Genomic DNA, 21,054 nt, shown 5'->3' with positions numbered 1-21,054 from the left:
GGTGCAACCACTTGTAAATTACTCAAAAACATATAATGTTCAAATACGTGCAATCACTTGCAAATCATACAAGAGCAAGAGGTTGGCCAGTTGGGAGTGTTGACAAGAAAGACGCCACCCCATATGAATACCATTTAGACTCAATATAATATTTCAAAAGAAGTACCACCTCATATAAATATTCTGAGAAGTTTTAAATACACACCCCTAATTACTTAATACACACTCCATACTTTATACACCACCTATTTAATTTCTTATTCTAATATTCTACTAAATACACAACCCAAAGTACCTAAAATATCCTTAATCTAAAAAATCATGAAATATCTATATTGATATTTTTAAATGACCATATTGATTACTTGTGTTACTTAGTCAGAAATCCATAAAGAATTATTATTGTTCTCTTTAAATAGATGCATATAAATAGGTTATATATTATTTGAGTTCTCATCCACCAAACACCATGTTGATCAAGTATAAAATTATGGGTTGAACATTTAACCAAAACTATATCACTAGTTTCTCTCCAATGATGGAACTACAAAGTTCTCATTAGAGGGGCCAAACAAATTAACAATTACAAAGTTTTTTCACCCTTGATGTTTTATATTAGAAAATAAATGGATTAATCGTATCTCTTCGAAAAAAGGAAGAAAAAGAAATTAACTAAAAAATGGGAGTAAAACGATCTGTTTTAAAAACATTTAATACCATTGATTTTGCAATTCTAAATATTATGGCTTCTAACCTCATTTAATTACATCCTTTAAAAAAAAAAACCTCATTTAATTATAATTTATTTGAGAAAAAAATTAAATTAGATAGTTTCTAACTTTATTCTTGTACTAAATTAGGAGGCCATGAATAGAAATTTGTTGTGTTTATCTAACTATTTATACCTAAATTATTCTATATAAGGAAAATATGACTTTTTTTTTTCTTTCTAATGCATAGATGTCTGTTTTGGTCATTCAACCTACCTACAAAATCTAATTTGAAATATAAAATAATAGGGATGTGTATTAAGTGATTAGAGGTGTGTATTTAAAATTTCTCAAATATTCTTCAAACTCGATATATGCTTTATAAGATTAGAAATCAAATTGAAAATTGTTGATAATCATTCTCAACCCTTTAAAGCCATAATTTTATAGTTAACTATGACTATTATAAGAATTAAATGGGTAATTAGCTAGGGATTAAATTTGAGATTAGTTGAATTTCAGGGAAGGTATAATTCTATAGTTGACGATGACTATTATAACAATTAAATGGGTAATTAGATAGGGATTAAATTTGAGATCTCCTCTCAGCTATAAGAATTTGCATTACTCAAAATAGAAACCCAAAACTGAGATCTCCTCTTTGCTATGTTTCTGGGTTTGAATGGGGAAGGAAGAGAGACATGCAGTATTTGCATTAGGGCCACATTTAGTTCGGGGAAAGTAAGCATCAGGAAAGAAAACTTGTTCCTTTCCTGCGTTTATGATGCAAAAGGAAATGAAATCATTTCCTGAAAGAATGGAAAATAAGGGGGAAAGTGGTTCATTCCAAACCCTAAAGGAATCACTTTCCCTTATTCTTTCTTTGCATTTATTACTCACAACATATTATTTTATTACATTATTTACAAACTTTTTAACAACTTTCCTAATAATTTTCCTTACGTTACAAAACATTGGAATGGAAAGTTGTTGAGAAGTTTCATTTCCCTTCCCACGGGAAAGACAAAGGAATTACTTTCCTTTCCGTGAACCAAACGAGGCGTAGAAGTATTTGTTATTAATCTGTAATGTAAAGGGTTCTTGCCCAAAAGCACTAAAATGAGCCAAACTTTTCCCACTTACCCCAGCAACATATTTTTTTTCCCACATACACAATTTCACACAAAATGACCATTTTACCCTCAGGTCAATTAAATAATTACAACCACTACCACTCAATATCAATCTCTCTCTAGCTAGTGCCGATATCTCTCTCCCTCCCTCCCTCCCTCCCTCCCTTCCTACTGACCTCCGGCTCCGGCGCACCAGCCAGGCCGTCTCCAGCTCCGGCGCACGAGCTCCGGCGCTCGACCCAGGCAGTCTACCTCTCTCCTCCAGACTCGGGCCGCCCACCACAGCGTCGTCACCAGAGGAATCAACCTCGACGACTCGGTCCAGATCGGAGTCGACCTCGACGACTGGCTGGTCCTAATCCAGATCGGAAGAATGCTGAACCTAAAAGAAGTGAATCGGAGATTGGGAATGTTGACCAGGCTCCTTCGCCTCTCTCCTCCCTTGGCTCCGTCGTCTTCTTCGTCCTCGTGGTTGGCTCAGCTAGAGCCGATGATGGCCGTGAAGCCGCAAGGTAAGTGAACCCGGTGTTGCTCGCTTCTGTCGCTTCGGTTTCATAATTTCCGTTGGATTTTGGCTTAACGCCACTCGCCTGAAGACGACTTCTTGTAGGTTTCATCAAGAACAGAACTACCAAAGGTCATGACACTGCTATTGATCAATTTTAGTTGCAGCTTCTCAACCTCAGCAATTGTTTTTTCAACAACTCCTTTTCTTTTCTCACAGTGAACTCTTATCAGGACATTGTTGTCACAGAATCTTGCTTCAATTTCTGGCAGTGTCTCCTCAAATGAAAAATTATGCAAGCAAAAAGTAGAAGAGGAATGGAAAAGAGGACATGGGAGCCCAGAGCTTTTCATTGGATGACTCAATCAATTTCTCTGTTTTTTTTTTTTTTTGGGTAAAATGGTGCAGAATGCCCGGATAGAAAGAAAAAATGAAGAAAAAAAAGCTCTATTGGGGCAATAGACATTTGTTAAAGCGTCTATTGGGGGGTAATAGACATCTATTAGGGGGCAATAGAAGTTTTGAATTGATGTAATCTGCTAGTTTTTTTCTTTAATCAAAGTTTTATTTGTGTAGTTTTAGGAAGATTAATTACCATTTCGGTAATTTAAACGTCTATTAGGGGGCAATAGACGTCTATTGGGGGGCAATACATGGCTGATAGTCGTCTATTGGGAGGGCAATACATGGTTAATAGACGTCTATTGAGGGGCAATACATGGTTGATAGACGTCTATTACCCCTTTATTGGGGGGCAATAGACGTCTATTGGGGGGCAATACATGGCTGATAGTCGTCTATTGGGGGGCAATAGACGTCTATTAGGGGGCAAAAAAACTTTCAGGTGGGTGGTAGCCGGTGATCGGATTCCGGCGAAAATTGGCCGGATTCCGGTGAATTTGGCCGGAATCCGGTTGCCGGTGACCGGAATCCGGCTGCCGGTGATCGGACTCCGGCGAAGTCCCCTATGGTTTCTCTCTCTTCCATTCTCTCTCTCTCTCTCTCTAAGTAACAAAGGTGAGGGTAAAATGGTATTAAAAAAATAATAAAAACAAAAAAAAAATCTTAATGGGGTATTAGGGAAGATCTCCTTAGAGTGTTTTGGGTAAGAGGGAATTAAAAAAACTTAGTGGGGTAAGTGGGAAAAAAATCTCTAAAAATGGTGTAAATGGACAAAAACCCTAATGTAAATGTTCACTCTGTCTACATGGTGAGATGTTATTGGACCAGACCACTATTTAACTTGTCACATGGTATTCAGAGAGATTGAGATCATGAATAACTCTAAGTACAATAGCAGCACAAGGGCGTATTCTATCATCAATTACTAAAGTATAATTATGATTCAGATATATGCAATCATTTAAGAAACATTTTGAAGTAGGTAAATATCAAATACGCACAATCACGTGAGAATCATTCAAAAACAGATAAAGTTCAAATACGCATGCAGTCACTTGCAAATTACTCAAAAACAGATAATGTTCAAATACGTGCAATCACTTGCAATTCATAGAATTGCAAGAGGTTGGCCAGTTAGGAGGTTGACAAAAAAGATGCCACCCCATTCGAACCCCAATCAAACTTGATGTAATATTTCAAAAGAAATACCACCTCGTATGAATATTCTTCAAACTCGATATATGCTTTACATGAATAGATATCAAATTAAAAAATTGTTGATAATCATTCTCAGCGCTTAAAAGCCATAATTCTATAGTTGACTCTGGCTTTGCAAACAAGTAAACTTCTCATCGTCAAGCTTGTAATTTTCTTTGAACATCCCCATCTCAAATCTTCAATAATGTTAGTGGGGGAGGAATCGTTCACGCAAACTAGCTTTTTTCCGAGTCATTGATCAAGACGTACAGAGTCGTGACTGGTGACCATGACTAACTTTAGACTTGAGACCTTGAGACCTTGACTCCAATGGCGGCAGATCTTTCCTTTAAAGGTATAAAGTAAGTGGAATTGGAAAACTTAATCGAAAGGCTGACATCGGACTCTGAACTGGAAACTTCCAGGAAGATCACCAAAGTGAAAGGGAAAGAAGAAAAGAGGGTTTTAATTTTTTTTTCCAGTGCACGTTAGGTTGAATGTGACTATCGGTCTATCCAATTGAGGTGGTTAGTTGAATGACGATGCGTGCTCCCCAATGCATCACAAATCGTGAATTTAACAGGGTGGACCAAAACGCCTCCTTGTTCTATTGCAGGGGCCAAGACGTACTTGCACATAGGCGGCCAATTTCATATTCTAGCATTAAGGATGAGCCATACTTTAATTTTTTGTTGAAAATATAGATGAGTCATAAAGAAAGAAAACCATTTTGTTAACAGCCATGCACTTTTAACATTTTTTTAGATTTTTTCCTGTGTAATCTTTACCAGCATCTCATACAATGAAAATATAGTCAAGTAGAATTCGTACAATTCAATCCTTGTATTGAAGGTTACGTTATTAAAGTTGGCAATTAAAACAAGCGTGTTATCTATCATTTACTGACCGTGCATAATTCATCAATAACATCATAATAAGACCTTATCTTTATCATAGCAAAAAAATCATCAATATTTGCGTTGTAAAGTATCTAATTAGGGTTTCTGAAATGATGCTATCTAGTATGACCATCTATAGAAAGTTATGCACTTCGCCAATCACATTCTCAATTTTCTTGTTTATATTTGTCAACCTATCATTGTATGTGGGAGTGGTCAAATTCTGCTGGGTCTGCAATTAAGGCGATTAACTCCGTAGTTAGTATGACATTAAATTTCAGTCATGAATGCGGCATTTATTACGACAATAACTACGCACAATGATTATGATTATAAATGTGCAATGAATGACTATCATAAATACGCAATGAACGGTAAGTACGCAATGATTAACTGTTATTAGTGCAACAATAATTAAATAAATGCAGCCATCAAAGCAGAAATAATGGCAGCTTGTTCCCGAAGTAAGTCATCACCTATAGAAAGGAGGCTCGACGTCCAGGTAATCCATCGAATTCCAATTATCTCAACTCCACTACTAAGAAACGTACTGACTTAGGCATCGGAGGGTTTTCTGCAGGTACCCCCCTTCTCCTCGAGCTGACGGTCAAACTCCAGGTCAACGCTTGAGGGAAGCTTCTCGATTGTTCCCGGTCAGCTCCCGCTCCAGTCCGCATTAATTGTTGGGTCAAACTCTTCTACGGAATTTTTCGTCACCAACAAGTGCCCGTCTGTGGGAAACACTTATCCTTAAAAAGTGATGGCGGGAGCTACCCCTGACGGGATTCTATTTATGTCACTAAGGACTGGGAGTGATGGAATACAAGCCCGAAGTGACAAAAGTCTGGGTAACGTAGGCTAGTGTTCTTTCCTTTAATAATCACATTCTGACTTTTTCCTTTTATATTTGAAATATATTTGTGGTCAGTGTTGTTGAAATGTATGTGTAAGGCTGGTGGTCAGAGTAAATACCCAAGGCCGGTGGCCAAGGAGAATAAAATGTTGTTGATCAGATTCAAAGGGAAATGGGGGCAATTCCATGTCTCATGCTGAAAATGAATCTTCGCCTTGAGGAAAGAATCGAGGAGGCTAGGGCCTGAGGAAAGAATTGAGGCGGCTAGGGCCTGAGGAAAGATTCAGTGCGGCCAGGGACCGAGGAAAGATTCGGGGAGGCCAGGGCCTGAGGAAAGAATCGGGGCGGCCAGGGCTCGAGGAAAGAATCGGGACGGCCAGGGCTCGAGGAAAGAATCGGGGCGGCCAGGGCTCGAGGAAAGAATCGGGACGGCCAGGGCTCGAGGAAATATTCAAAGCAATATTTGAATCAGCCAGAGAATGGAAATTTCCTCTTAGGATGAGTGTCCAAAAAGAAAATTTGGGGGCATTGTGGGAGTGGAAAAATTCCGCTGGGCCTGCAATTAAGACGATTAATTGCGTAGTTAGTATGACGTTAAATTTTTGTCATGAATGCGGCGATTATTACGACAATAACTACGCACAATGATTATGATTATAAGTGCACAATGAATGACTATCATAAATACGCAATGAATGACTAAGTACGCAATGATTAACTGTTATTAGTGCAGTAATAATTGTCATTATAAGTGTGTAAATAAATGCAGCCATCAAAGCAGAAATAATGGAGGCTTGTTTCCGGAGGCTCGACGTCCAGGTAATCCATCGAATTTCGATTCTCAATACTCCACTACTAACAAATGTACTAACTTAGGCATCGGAGGGTTTTCTGCAGGTACCCCCCCCTTCTCCTTAGGCCGACGGTCAAACTCCAGGTCAACGCTCGAAGGAAGCCTCTCGATTGTTCCCGGTCAGCTCCCGCTCCAGTCCGCATTAATTGGTGAGTCAAACTCCTCAACGGAATTTTTCGACACCAACATTGTATAAGTTAAATTTATGCGCAAAAAAATATTGTTAGTTTGATATACATTGTTGATTCATTCTCTGTCAGTTTAAATTTTTAAATAAGAGGTTATTTTGATTATAAATATAATATCAAGGTGTGATGATGGGATAATCTAAGCATCTTCGTTCCTATGCATACATGCAAAACAGATAGAGCCAGAGTAAAAAACAATTTGTACATATTTGATGTACAAATTAGGTAGTGTGCTCAAAAGAGATAGAGCTAGAGTAAAAAAAAAAAACAATTTGTACATACTTGATGTACAAATTAGTAGACCGAGCACTCGTAGATCGTCAACAACCAAAAAAAAAAGCACTCGTGAATCTCCAACAAGCTGGCTTCCCAGTTTTCACAGCTGTGCATGTCGTTCTTGGTTTCGATGATGATGCCGATTGAGAAAACAAGATCGATCACAGAAACAGCTACAATTATATATGACAGATTTGGCAGGTTATGTAGTACTCCCCGCCCTTCTTCACATGTTCGTTCTTTCATACTATTCAAAACGTGATTCCTTCGCTAAAAACACTAATCAAATACATGCAGAGATTAATTATAATTACTACTCGTTCTGATAATCTGATTGGATCCATGCAAGCCCTAATATATAAAATCATTTCATATCAGTAGTAGTCTCACAGCTCGATGAGAAGGTACCTTCCTTGTACTGCTTTCCCTTTCTTTGTTTAATCTTTATAAGTAGAAATTAGAACTGTGATCGAGTACTGGAAGTAACCAGGAAGCAAATATATACTGGATTTGGGATGGAGTAGGAACAAAGCTAAACGAAATAAGATAGATTAATATAGGGATGCTCGTGTCGCTGTCGGTTGTTGTTTTGGAGACTGAGATATATTCCAAAGTTCCAAGCATATACTTTAAAGGTTAGGATGAGACCCAAGAAATCACTGTTGGGTGGAACATATGACACATTAATTAGGGTTTCTGTTTTTATATACAGGAATGAGATGAGAATCAATTGGAATGGCTTATAATAAACAAGTTGAATTTAGAAATGGTTGCAACTGAGGGATCGGAGTTGAGGATGGGGAATACCCAGGAAAAGAACAAAAGTAGTGACTTGGAACTTGGAAGGAAGAAGAGCTTAAGGGTTGTTGGTAGTGGAGTTGTTGGTGGTGACTTGAAGCTGAAAGCCAATAAAGACCCTTTTTTTTCTCTCTCTTTTTTGGCAAAGAAATGAAACCCATATAGACAAGTAGATATTGTCATAAGAGGTTGGTGCTTGCTTCTTACTCTTGAAAGGTCGATAGTCTCCTCTTGAATGGTGAAAAAAAAAATCTCATAATTAATGGGTATTTTGTAAGTAAGTATTTATCAAATTGAGTATTAGGTTTTCAACTTTATTTCTTTATAACATATATAAACGAAAAACGAGCGCTGATGATTGCCAGTTATTGATGTATATAAGCATATACTCAGTCATCCATACACACATATTTCAAAACAAACTTCAAAAGTTGTGGGAGTTGCATATACTAACTAGAGTTTGTCTACGGTACATTGTGTATATATACATGAAGTATATTAGTTTGAGATAAATGTAGAGTAGCTTCATGCATCGGTTGATTAGTTTAGCCTAATTTTGATTTAGTCTATAACTATAAGGAGCTTGTCTAGTAATAAAAAGTTAGTTTACTTTAAGGGAAAATTTCATTTTACCTTCCTGATTTTTATACCATAAATCAATTGTGCCCCTATATTTCTAATTTTTATCACGGATGTCCATACTTACCAATTTCAATAAATTGTTTCCAATTTTGTGGTCTCGGAGTACCATGTGGCACTACCGTGGTGGTTCCAACCAACAATATTACTCGAATTTGGTGGGGAGGTGAAGAAAAAAATTGATTAAGAGACTAATAAGAAATAACTACAATTCATATGAGCAGTTATTACCTAAAACCACCACGTGTATTACGGTATGAGACCATGTTATGATTTTCCCTATTTTGTAATATATTTTAGAATCTCTTCATTTATGATATAATTTTGCATCTCACTTCAATGAATCATCATCCTACAAAGAAGCCATTAGAGTCATGCATTGAATTTACAAAATAATTGATGAAAAAACTAATAATTAGATAAGATTGATTAATATAGAGAGTATATGAGACGTTTGATCAAATTAGAAGTGTATGACACAACTAATTTAAGATATAAAGATCAGAGATGTTAAATGAAATTAACCGTTAATATTTTTTACTGTAACAACAATCTTCAATCAGAAGACAAGACTTGAAACACAAACTGTGTAGCAGTTAAAAGAGATGGAATCTGATTCTGGGTTTGACTAGTCCTAGTGGAGGGAGCACCATGAGTGGACCTCAGAAATGGAGGGCCACTGAGAATAATTAAAACTCTGTGTCACCTTTGGATGGTCATGGTTCAGTCAAACCAGTAAACCGGAGACTCTACTTTGGATGAGAGTAGTGTGGGAGAGGCCGGGAGCCATTAAATCTCACCTTGGACGATTCTATATATGTGGGGGTCTACTGGGGGACACTGGAAGCCCTTTTGTCCTCCCCAACATGTGTCCTAACATGGCATCGAGTCAAATAATAGATCATGGATTTGACATATGCCATATGATAGATGCTGTCTCTAAAAAGTAGCACGTATGCTGCTTCGATCTGCCTCTGCTTCTTTCAATTCGGTTCAGATACATACGTTGATGATTGATTTCAGAAGTGTATTTATGATCGTCATTTTTGCAGGCTCGGCCTCTTCTGCAAAAATGCTGAAGACATAGCTGAATAATTCAGGTGTAGAATCATGGATCGGATTTTAAGGAAAGACTGGGTAACAAATCTGGGCCGAACAATGCAGCACAAATTCCAACTGTTAACACAAAACTTTAGCAGTACGGTAGAACCATTGGGCTTTGGCTTTTAGCCTGGTTTCTGGTCACTGGGAAACAATAGGAACTAGGATATTAGATTTACTTGAATAAGGATTGGTTGGTGCTTAGTAGTGATGGTCTCAGACCAAAAATAGTAGTGATGGTCTCAGACCAAAAATAGTAGTGATGGTCAGCCACGTATCCTTTCTGCAGTCAAGTTTTCAAGGAATCAAACAAAGAAAATTAGTTGGTTGGCTTAATTAGTTAAAGAGCTGTTTAATAAATAAGTTTAACGTTGTTTATAAAAGTTGACAAGATATGGTTTTCATAAAATAAAAGGGCCGTGACCACTTATCTAATTTCAGCATAAAAATTACCCACTTACTTCATTAAAAGTTTTTTACTTTCATTTACCCGATCTATCTAATATCTATTGATAATATTGCATTCATTTTAATTAATAACTACTACTACTCTCTCTCTCTCTCTCTCTCTCTCCCCTCACCGTCGCTGGACTTACGACGGAAATTAGACTCCAGACCAAAACTCGACGTTGCTAGCTCACCGGACTACAACCCAGCCGGCCGGAAACCCTGTTTCTGCTCCACTCCGACAAGATCCAACAAATGCTCGACACCGACGCAAACATCGATCAATCCTGCTATCAATCTCCACCTTCAACCCCTGCTTAACGTCATTCTCGAGTTCGGCACGGCGAAGAATCAGAATTCTCTCTCCAATCTATACTGTTTATGCTCTCTCTCTCTCTCTCTCTCTCTCTCTCTCTCTCTCTCTCTCTCTCTCTCTCTCTCTCTCTCTCTCTCTCTCTCTCTCTCTCTCTCCAGCCGGACTGCTAGATGCCGAGCTACAAGACAGTCGGTAGCGGCGACGACGCCTTCAACACCTTCTTCTCCAACTCCAAGACCGGCGTTGGCAAGCACATCCCACGCGTCATCTTCGTCGTCCTCGAGCCCACTGTCAAAGCTTATGAACAAACGATCAAAGCTTCTGAAATTTGTTCGATTGTTCCTCATCAAACCATGACCTCCATTGATCACCGATCCTAGTCGCGCCAATCACCGGTGTCTTTGATCTGGTGCCCAGAGAAAACTATGGGTGACCATTTTTTTTTTGTATACTGTGAGCTCCGAGAATGGGGAAGGAAAAAAAAAATGAACATGTATAATTGAACATATAAATTGATCAATTGTGTCTATAGTGTATTCATTTTGGTTTTCAGAGTATGAAATTCACTGGAGGGTAATAACATGATTATTGAGACAATAATATGATTATTATGAGGTAATAATATGATTATTGGAAGACAATAATATGATTATTGGGAGACAATAATATGTTTATTAGAGGCAATAATATATTTATGGGAAAGCAATAATATGATTATTGGGTATTACTAGGGGCAATAAAATCTGATGCCGGATGCTGGAATCCGGCCACCGGTCCGATGACCGGATTCCGGTCACCAGTTGCCGGATTTCCATTACCGGAGTCTGGTAAGGTCTCCTATGACTTCTCTTTCTAAGTGACAACGAAGGAGAGGGCAAAACTGTCCTAAAAATAAATAAAAAGTAATAATAAAAAAAAACTTAATTGGGTATTAGGGTAAAATATATATAAAATATTGTGTAAGTGAGCAATCTCTTATAATATTTGGGTAAGTGGGGGTTAATTCACCTCAAAATTGTGTAAATGATCATTTTCCCTAAAATAAAAGTTACAGTTCATGAAACCTTATATAGTCTAATATGCTTTTAGAATTTGTAATAGTTTTTATTTTAATTTTATTTTTTTATGAAAAGAGATAAGCCCATTATATATATTCAGCAAGTAGTACAAAAACGAAACACTCCTATAGGGTCGACAGAAAGAATCGTTCCTCAGGGAACCCTAAACACCTATTCTATAACAAAAATAAGACTCAAGACACCTCCAGTACACCCACCTTTTAGGAAATTAATGCATCTCTATTTCAAACAAATATCAAAATCCTCCGAAGCAAATAGTAAAATAAATCCTCAGAGGATATGATCTTTGTGACCTGATAAAAAACTAAAAACTAGGAATGGAAGATGACAGGTCACTTTCCATCCCCTCCAAAATTATGCAAGCCCAGTAGGGCCACCAGTGAACACCGGCCCACCAAACTCTAGCCTACATAGCAATTAGGTAAGGCACCCCAAAGATTACTAAGGGCACCCCACTGCAACCACATGACAGCAGACCGCTGGAGTGGTCGACTACTGCCGCCGCCACCAAAGAACTAGGTCTTCCTCGATCCCTCCAACACCAGCTTCAGACCACCACCACAATACGTGTCACCCCTACCACGAGCAACGTCGGTCCCCTCCCAAACACCCTGAACACGAATCCATATCAAGAAGCTGAATCCATGATCAACGCCACCAACAACAGTGAGAGGAGAACCCCAACTGAAATCCTCTTATCGTCGACGTGACTTGTCCATGGCGCCGCCGAGTTCTATAGCCGCACCCTTAGTCCTCCGATAGCCCTCGCCAACCGTGCTTTCAGGTTTCTGATCCAGTGGAAACGGATCTAGAAACGACCACTCCAAACCACTCATCTCGTCCTGAGCCCCAAAAGCACTCCCCTCGCCCATAGTCACTAGATAGGCCATGCCTTCATTCGAGACCAAATGGCCCAGATCATCACAACCACCGATCGCTCCATAAGCACACAAGATAAACAGGCCTAAGCTTGCTATGGCCACCATTGACAAATCAACGGAGAAGGTACAAGAGAAAGTAACCCAAAAGAGATAATCTCTCAAAACCCTAACAAAGCACTAGTCAAAATGAAACTCATTACTCATTGGTCTTTCACATCCATATTCTTATGATTGTTTTCCATAGAAAGAAACATTTTTTTAAAATCTGTAAGTAGTTCATAGCATATCATGAATTGTTTTGTCTTTGTAATTTTTGATTTATTTGTTAGAGATGGAGCCTCTTTGGCTTGTTTCGGTCCTAGTTAAGTGTCGAATTCTTGTTTCAAGGCAAAGTTTTCAATGAAGTCGATATAAGGCCCTTGAGTATTGGAAAATAGAAACAAAGAAAGAAAAAAAAAACACTTATGATGGAGCATCCGTTAGTGAGAAAATTCGGTTGCAATGGGCTACATTAATATTGTTCTTGTTGACAAAATGGCTTTGGAGGCTTAGGTTATTTTGGTTGCAATGGGCCTTGGAGCTGACATGTGTCAATGTGGGCTAGAATTGCGATGAAGAACATCTTTGGCATTTATTTGTGTGATAGGCCTTTTTGGATATGTTTACGGGTTTCGAATGGCTTTTGGGATTCACAGCCGCCTATGGATCCTACATTTTCCCCTTTTCGGTACTTCTTTAGGATCATTGCTTTTGAGAAGTTTATTTCTAGCTTCCATGTATATTTTGACTAGTTTCTCATTAGTTTACTCGTGTGATTACTTGTTGCGATGTAATTGTAGTTTGATAAGAGACTTTTTTTGACAAGCAACTTAATGTGGGGAGTCTATTGTGCTTCTAGAAATGAAACGCTCCCCATCCTCCTTCAAAACTCTATGACACATCTCCCAATAATGGAATAACTTCAATCCAAATGGGTTCTCATTCGGTGTATGTTGACGAGCAAAATCGGAAACTCCGGATTTTTCTTTTGGTAGTGTTGGATGTACGAGCAAATTCTTAGGAAGATGAGAACTTTTCTTTCTGTTCTTTCCTTGCTATAATATCTGTAGAATGTATGAGAAATAAGTGGTGGCTGACAAAGATTAAGGTTTTCTAGATAAACATCGAAGCCCATAATTAGTCCACACTGGTGTCAAGCAGGTAGAGGTTCTTTAGGCCATCTACCTCTCACGCCCAACACCACAACACCATATCACAATGACACACCAATGCCACCAATCAAAAGAAGCAGTCATTACCAATTATGCCAAATCATTCTATACGCACTCCCATTCATGCCTAATTCCCCCACTACAAATTAAAACTAATCATCCAACCCCAAAATCACACACATAAAACCCATCTGGCCCTCTCTTCTCTTACTCTTTTGCCTATCATCTATCTTTTCTTGCAATCTAAGTCTTACTGTACTTTATTTTCCTCTTCTGTTGTTGGTCCAACTCATCATCCCCCCAGTTTATAACACCACCCTAAAACCTTCCTCACACAACCACTCTCTGTCTCTCTCAGCCTTTACTGCAGAACACAGAAAATGACCTCAGTTTGTATATCAAACTGTGTCAACGACACGCGTGATCCCCGCGTGCCGGTCCGGGCCACCTACGTCAACCTGTACAAGTGGCCTGAGTCGGACGCGGAGTTCGTGCGGTCGGTGAGCTCCAAAGGGCGGCGATCCAGTGCGGCGGGGATGCCGCATTGGCACCACCAACACCCTAGAGTGGTGGACAGCATATCATGCAGGCAAATGTACCTGAGGAGCTACACGTTCACGAGGAAAGAGACCGTGCCGGAGAAGACCCAGAAGTGCTTTGGCAGAGTCAAGGAGAAAATGGTAACTAACAACGATGAGAGGAAGAGGAAGAAGAAGAAGAAGGGTAAGAAGAGTAAGTGTTTGGTTCTGAGGAAAGTGAAGGAGTTTTCAACTGCTGCTCTGTTTAGAATCTTTCAGAGGCTTTTGTCTTGTTCTGCTAGTGTAGATGTTGTGAATCATGATCAAGATTAAGTCATAAACTAGATTTTTTTCTTTTTCTTTTGTGGTGCTTTTGTTAATTTATAAGCCAGAGATGATGGTTGGTTTGTGCTTTAAATTTCTCTAATATGTGTCAAATTTGGTTCTGCAATATCTCTGTACTTGAATGTTCTTAGTTTAGAAAATTTCCATTTTCCTCTGTTTCTATGCTTTGTAGATGCAGAAAAGAAAAAGTACCCAGATGCCAAAAGAACAGTAATTTGGTTGTTGGGTTTTACCTACGTATTCTTTATTACTTCATATTAGCTTTTGAGTACTTTGCATTTGATTATAGTGATTTGTCTTTTGGCTTTTGGTTTATCTGAATTGATAGTTTAGTTCATGATATAGACTAATAATAAAAACTAGTTTTAGCATATATAGGTAGCGCTTAACTAATTTCTAGTTGACCCATGAAAGCTTAACTAGCAGGGTTGTTGATTTTTGGTAGAAAATAGCTAAACTGCACAGGGTTAAAAGTTTCAGTCAACACAGAATGTTTCAAACCTTCATTTTCATAGCAGAGTAGGACTAGTTTTGGAGGGTTATTCTCATTTACAGAAATTGCTTATTGGTTTATATGAAAGCCTCCAATTGTTGCGCCTGAAAACTATACAGTAAAACAGATTTTAGGCAGAAAGTATTTGCTAATTCTGGCTTTGGATTCTGTTGGGAGGGGAAGATATGAAAAATTGAAAGGGACTGCTAGCACTTTTGGGTCAAAAAATAGTAGAATAGTTCTGTCTTATAGGAAAAGCCTGTAGTTACGGGTGAAAACTCCAATGATTCGGTGCCAACTACAAGATAGAAGAAAAAACAAAGTTACTAAAATGAACAATGGACATTGGTGAATAAAATAATTGGGTTGGTATCAAGAATATTCAATCTTGGCTTGATGACTGTTCTCATTCTCATCCTCCTGCTGCAAATATTGGAATTTTGCGTTTCAAATAATAGGAAGAGCCGCACATTAACAACCATCAACTTGCAACAAAAATATAGAGTTTTCTTCGTGTACGTGATTGATAATGTGTCAGACTATCTATAAGAATAATTCTGAAATTGTAACAAATAGGGTTTATTATATGATGAAACCCAGCTTCATATGATAGCTAAGAGTGACAACTCCGGGCCCTGGGACAAAGAAATGAAAAATGTAATGATAATAGCCACCAAACGCATTGGCTTTTGGCAATGGAGACTTGCACTCTAAGTTTCCAGGAAGTTAATGAATACGCCTGCTGCTAAAACTTGATTAATCCAATAGGGCTCATCAGTATCATCTGAAACTTGTAATCATTAGCAAAAGCTAGGGTTTATTGAGAGATATACGAAAGCCATAGTTTGCTTGGGGCCTTGTTCCTCCTTTTGCTAGCTTTGAAAGAACCCTGACCCTCTGGAAAAACAAGCACCTTCTTTTAGAATTTCAGTTATATACAAGTGCACAACGTCCTAGAGCCACATGTTGGCTTGGGGCCTTGTTCTTCCTTTTGCTTCCTTTCAGAACCCTGGCCCTCTGGAAAAACAAGTACCTTCTTTTAGTTTATGTTCAACGACCAGGAAGCCCAACCTTGAAGCTTCATAAAAGCTTAGTAACCTACCCAGTACCCACAAGGCTCCAGATCTAACTGTTTTATGTTTGTTTGACCCACCACGGCGAGTAATGTTATTGTACTACATTTACTGATTAATCTTCCACAGTAACATTGCACAAAGTTCACTAAGCAATGCCAGTACCACATTTACATATGGTAACTGTATTCCACCTCCTACAGTACTCGAGTAGACGAGTAGTGTTTAGCTTGGCATTGTCCTAGACTACCCATTATCGAGAAACACACCAAACAAATTTGATTGTTGTACCACGCCGCATATCTGTCACATAATATTGCAATATTAGGTTTCCTCTTTGTTCTTAGGAGGATCTGGCACTTTGGAGCTTACTTTCATATAGATTGCATGCCCTGGTGGGTTGTTTGGTTGCATTGCTTCTCCTTGATTTGAACAGAAATAAATAAAAACCAGAGAAAGATGCAAAATGAATGAGAATCAAAATCTTTGCTTGAATTGTAGGAGGCGGTTACCAATTATGGCGCAGAGTGCCACAGACTTGGGGGACAAAGCTAACCAAGATAGACCGTTCAATACAAAGCACAACTTTTCTTAAAGGTCTCATATTCACGGCATGGTTCAATACAAAGCCATTATAGAATGTACCTTTTAATGCACCAGCTGAACTCACTCATATTAGCTTGCATTTGTATGAGCACAAATAGAAAATGAACAATGAAGTTACTGCTAGTGTAAAGGTCAAATATCAATGCTACCATTATCATACAAAACAAATCAACCACCTGTGTGTGTACCAATTTTCACTCACTATAAAGGATCATCAAATGCATTCAATAAAAAGTTACAACTGCCAGCAGCTCAATAGACCGTAAACACCAAAAAAAAAAAAAAAATACCGTACACACCAAATCATTGAGTTTGAAATTGAGGTATGCAGGGTGAAAAGCAGGAGCTTAAACAAAAAATATTTTCTAGCATCTGTTCTAAAATTTCTTTGCTCATGATTGAGAACAGTAAGTCTTTTCAAGGAGAGGACAGAGCAATAAGATGCACAGAAACAGTAATAATGTACAAGCATATCAACCTTTCTGAAAAAAAAAAAAAAAATATATATATATATATATATATATATATATAAGCAGTTTTCTAACAAAAAGAAAAATTATATAAAAGGAAACCCTGGCAAAATACATATAGATAGCCTGTGAACAGAAGCCATTGAAGAGAAAGGCCCAGAGAGCAGAACCTCTACACTTGAACATAGTAAGATCTGTTGAACAACTCTATCTGAATAGAGTACAAAGTTGCATAAAGATGAACACAACAGAAGCTGGTTCCTGACTCTGAATTATGACTCAGAGGTCGCAAAAAAAAAAAAAGATTAAAAATGTCCTAAATGACCAGTTGCTGCCTGTCGTAAGTTATCTTCTCTGAAATGGCATGCTTCCAGATTAGTTCCGGTTGAGCTTGAGGCAAGTCTTAGAGGTCAACAGAATTTGCTACTTTCTCAATCTTCTAAAACATATGGTAGTGGTAATCTTATGAACTTATCTTTTGCCTCTGGTAGTTTCCAACTAAGCTTGTTATTAACAGTTTAAACTTCTCTTTCATTAACTTTCCTAGTGCCTTGCGATCTTATTTTGTGTGTTTGGTAGTTCCAACTAAGCTTACCATTACCGGTCTTAAATACTCTCTTATTAATTTTCTCAGTGCCTTATGATCTTATCTTGCGTGTTCAACTAAGCTTACTATTAACAATCTTAGCTACTTTCTTATTCATTTTCCTAATCAGGCTAATGAAAAAGGTTGCTATTGGACTATATCAGAAATCAAAGCCTGTTCAGGCCAAAAAAGAATACAAGCCTGTAAACTGTTCTGACATAAAATAGAAGCTCCAAAATATTTTAAGCATCTTCAAGGGTATAATTACCATATTTCTAATTACCATAGTTCAGAGGAGATTAGCTCAAAGAACATAGCACTAAGTTCACCATCATGACAAAATCATAATCAATCTTGCAATGTATGAGCAATTATCTCATACCTTGTAGTGATTACCATATTTCAGAGGAGATTTGCACAAAGAACATAGCATTAAGTTTATCACCATCTTGACAAAATAATAAACAATCTTGCAATGTATGAGTGAATTTATCACACCTTCTAATTAAAAGCTTAATTCTGATACTGTTGTGCAAAACCATCAGCATTATAATTTACTTTTCTATTAGCAGACCTATATGAATGAAATAAATTACAACTGGCATAGTGTTACAGATCACATTATTGTGCACAAATAAGAATGTAAATGACATGACATTATTGTGCACAAATCATTATCAGAATTATGAATTGAAATCATTAGCAGCATTTAAAGATGAAAAATCCTAACAAACAAATACTACAAGGCATGGTATCTTAAAGCATCAAACTTCTTATACAAGTAATTTGAAAAATATTACAATTTGAAAGGTAAACAGAAGAGGCAACAGTAGTAGCAGCAGACCTGACCCAGCAACTCTATCCAAATATCCGATTCGCGGAACTCAAAACATCGGCAGCATCATAGTCAATATAAAGGGGGAGCACAAAATCAATTCTTCCCAACTCAAAGCTCAAACTCTTCGTCCCTTAGAGCCATCTCCGCAGCCTCTTCTTCCTCGTCATCGAGAACAAAGTACTCGTTCCTCTCCACCGGCCTGAACATATAGAACATGACCATGTAAAATGCTAGACTAGCAGTCTCCTCGGCGGCATTGCTCACCCACTGGTACTTATAAGCCGCGATTGTCCTAAGGGCAAAGACCACAATCCTTGTGAAGTACAAGTACCCAATAACCACAATGTAGAATTGCCTGAAAAGAGTCAACTTGGCCAAGTTCCTGGCCGCCTTGCCGTCGGTCTTGGATGTCTCCCTCAGAGACCTAATTGACCACACAATGGGGAAAATGATAGCACAGCAGCAAATGATATCAACCAACAAGAACACCTGGTTCCAGGTGACCCAATCTTTGATAAACGGCCCGGTCTCGCCGATCACAACCGAAGCCAAATTGGCCAAAACCTGGAGAGGGATCACAATCATCAACACCTTCTTCTCCTTCTCTTGCAGAAAGGGCTTCAAGAACGACCACCCGGTCCCGATCAAAACGATCACCGTGAACAAGAGAACCACACGCAGGAACTGGAAAATGTAGAAGAGCACATCCCAGCCGTGCGCGGTGCCGGTGACCTTGACGTAGTGCTTGTCCTCGGCGGCGGAGATCAGATTCAAGGCCTTCACGAGGAGGAGGCCGGCCATGAGGATGTGGATCCGGTGGGTGGAGCGCTTGTTGGTGTAGCAGATGTAGATCCAGAACCCTAGGAAGGCGAGATAGGCGACGGAGAAGACGGAGAAGAGAGAAGGGAGGTGGGTGAGGCCGGCGGAGAGGTAGTCGCGCGAGTCGTCGGGGTCGAGATTGTAGACCTCGGTGCGGACGTCCATGGTGACGGTGGACTCGGGCGCGCAATTGGCGAAGAAGAGGCTGTACTCGTTAGGGGAGGAGACGGGGTAGGAGTGGTTGAAGGTGGAGCTCGGCGGCGGAGAGAGGGAGCGGAAGTTGAAGAGGGGGGTGATGAAGCGGGAGTCCAGGACGCAGAGCTGAGGGTTCTGCTGGATCTCGATGAGGACCTGGAGGAGGGACTCCTCGGAGAGGAGGAAGAAGCCGAGGCGGGAGGAGTCGGTGTCGGGGAGCTTGGAGGTGACGGAGACGGCGGAGACGCGGATGGCGACGTGGCCCGTGTGGGTGAAGCCGAATTTCTCGAAGAGGATCATGGGGCGGGTGTCGGAGGAGATGGTCAGGGACTTGATCTCCGCCGCGGCCGGGGAAACCAGGGCCACCAGGACGGCGACGAAGACGAGGAGGGGTAGTTTCGTCATTTTGTTCTTCATCGACGACGCGGAAGCCGAGGGCAACCCACTGGGTCAATGGGGAGAAAAGGAGGAGAGATCGGAAGAGAAGAATTGGGATTTTGGGGGACGAAGGAAGCGAAGTCCTTTTAGCTTGGATTTTAAGATTTCTTTCGGTTTGACGATAATGACCTTCTCTCCGCTAGGCTTTGTTTGAGCTGGGCCTGGATGGATGTACCTCAGGTCCAATTCATTGTTTGTGGGCTCAGACTGACGGCAGGCCTAAAAGGTCTTTTTCACACTTTATTGAGAATCTAGGTAGATCATATTCATGTATTTGCAAAACGTGAATCTTATAATTCGGAACTGTAGGTTTGGCCAACCGCCAACATCGGTTAACAGATACGATGATAAACCCTACTGTATATATGATAATATGAATTACAGAACATACTAGCAAATTGAGCCGCGCGATGCTGCTGGTTTGTTTTTTTCCAAATTTCATATATGAATATAAATAGATGAATACTTGAAATCTAAAAAACATCGGCGCTACTTAGAATATAATTTGTTTTTTTTGTTAATAATAGATTAGCAACAAATGGGATACAGCAAACAACAAACTTTTTCCATGATTTGTAGAAATTTACAAATACAAAATAGAATCGATTTCCCTTAAAAAAAAATTTAAAAGATATATCATATATGGCTGAATTGTAAAAAAAAAAAAAAAAAAAAAAGGCAGAACTGTAATTTCAGTTAAAAGCCAGGGGCAAAATGGTCACTTTACTGTTCCATACTGTTGCCTTAGGAACAGTGAACTCATCTTTAGTATATACTAAATGACTGATCAGCATAACCCACTAGATTTCGGTAAAGAGATGGGGGAGACGGAATCTCTTTCTCGTATATATCGTAAGAAGTCTTAACAGTTAATTGAAACGAATGGAAATTAACAATACGGTTTAGGGCGGTTTTTTGTTTTCACAGTGTTATACTTTTATCTATTTGCATATATTGCATTGGAGCGTCAGCAATCGAAATGATCAATGTCTCGGGCATTAGTTTGAAAGTAACTATCAAATGAGCCAAATACTTAAAATAACGGGGTAGTGTTGGATAAATGCATGCATAAGCCGAGAATCTTATCAAATCGATTTTATAAGAAAATAAAATATAATCTTAATATAATCTTTAAGAAATAATATTAAATCGATAAGAAAAGAAACGGGGTAGTCTTTAAAATTA

General features: G+C 38.9%; 2 protein-coding genes across 2 annotated transcripts; one reads left to right on the top strand and one right to left on the bottom strand.

Moving 5' to 3' along the window:
• The first annotated feature begins 13,663 nt into the window (after positions 1–13,663).
• On the top strand, positions 13,664–14,506 carry LOC112193421. The gene has a single exon (XM_024333567.2). The coding sequence runs from the start codon at positions 13,869–13,871 to the stop codon at positions 14,337–14,339; it is 471 nt and encodes a 156-aa protein (XP_024189335.1). The 5' UTR covers positions 13,664–13,868; the 3' UTR covers positions 14,340–14,506.
• A 3,708-nt stretch (positions 14,507–18,214) lies between these two features.
• Positions 18,215–19,942, bottom strand: LOC112192491 (protein CANDIDATE G-PROTEIN COUPLED RECEPTOR 7). Its single transcript, XM_024332244.2, has one exon. The coding sequence runs from the start codon at positions 19,846–19,848 to the stop codon at positions 18,526–18,528; it is 1,323 nt and encodes a 440-aa protein (XP_024188012.1). The 5' UTR covers positions 19,849–19,942; the 3' UTR covers positions 18,215–18,525.
• Positions 19,943–21,054: the final 1,112 nt, after the last annotated feature.

Source organism: Rosa chinensis, chromosome 3 (assembly GCF_002994745.2).
Source record: "Rosa chinensis cultivar Old Blush chromosome 3, RchiOBHm-V2, whole genome shotgun sequence".
Lineage (NCBI taxonomy): Eukaryota > Viridiplantae > Streptophyta > Magnoliopsida > Rosales > Rosaceae > Rosa > Rosa chinensis.
The sequence above is the reverse complement of the archived record's forward strand: the minus strand, read 5'-3'. Positions and strand labels throughout refer to the sequence as shown.

Excerpts from the sequence above, each read along its gene's own strand:
- LOC112193421 (XM_024333567.2), top strand. The coding sequence starts at position 13,869 with ATGACCTCAGTTTGTATATCAAACTGTGTCAACGACACGCGTGATCCC.
- LOC112192491 (XM_024332244.2), bottom strand. The coding sequence starts at position 19,848 with ATGAAGAACAAAATGACGAAACTACCCCTCCTCGTCTTCGTCGCCGTC.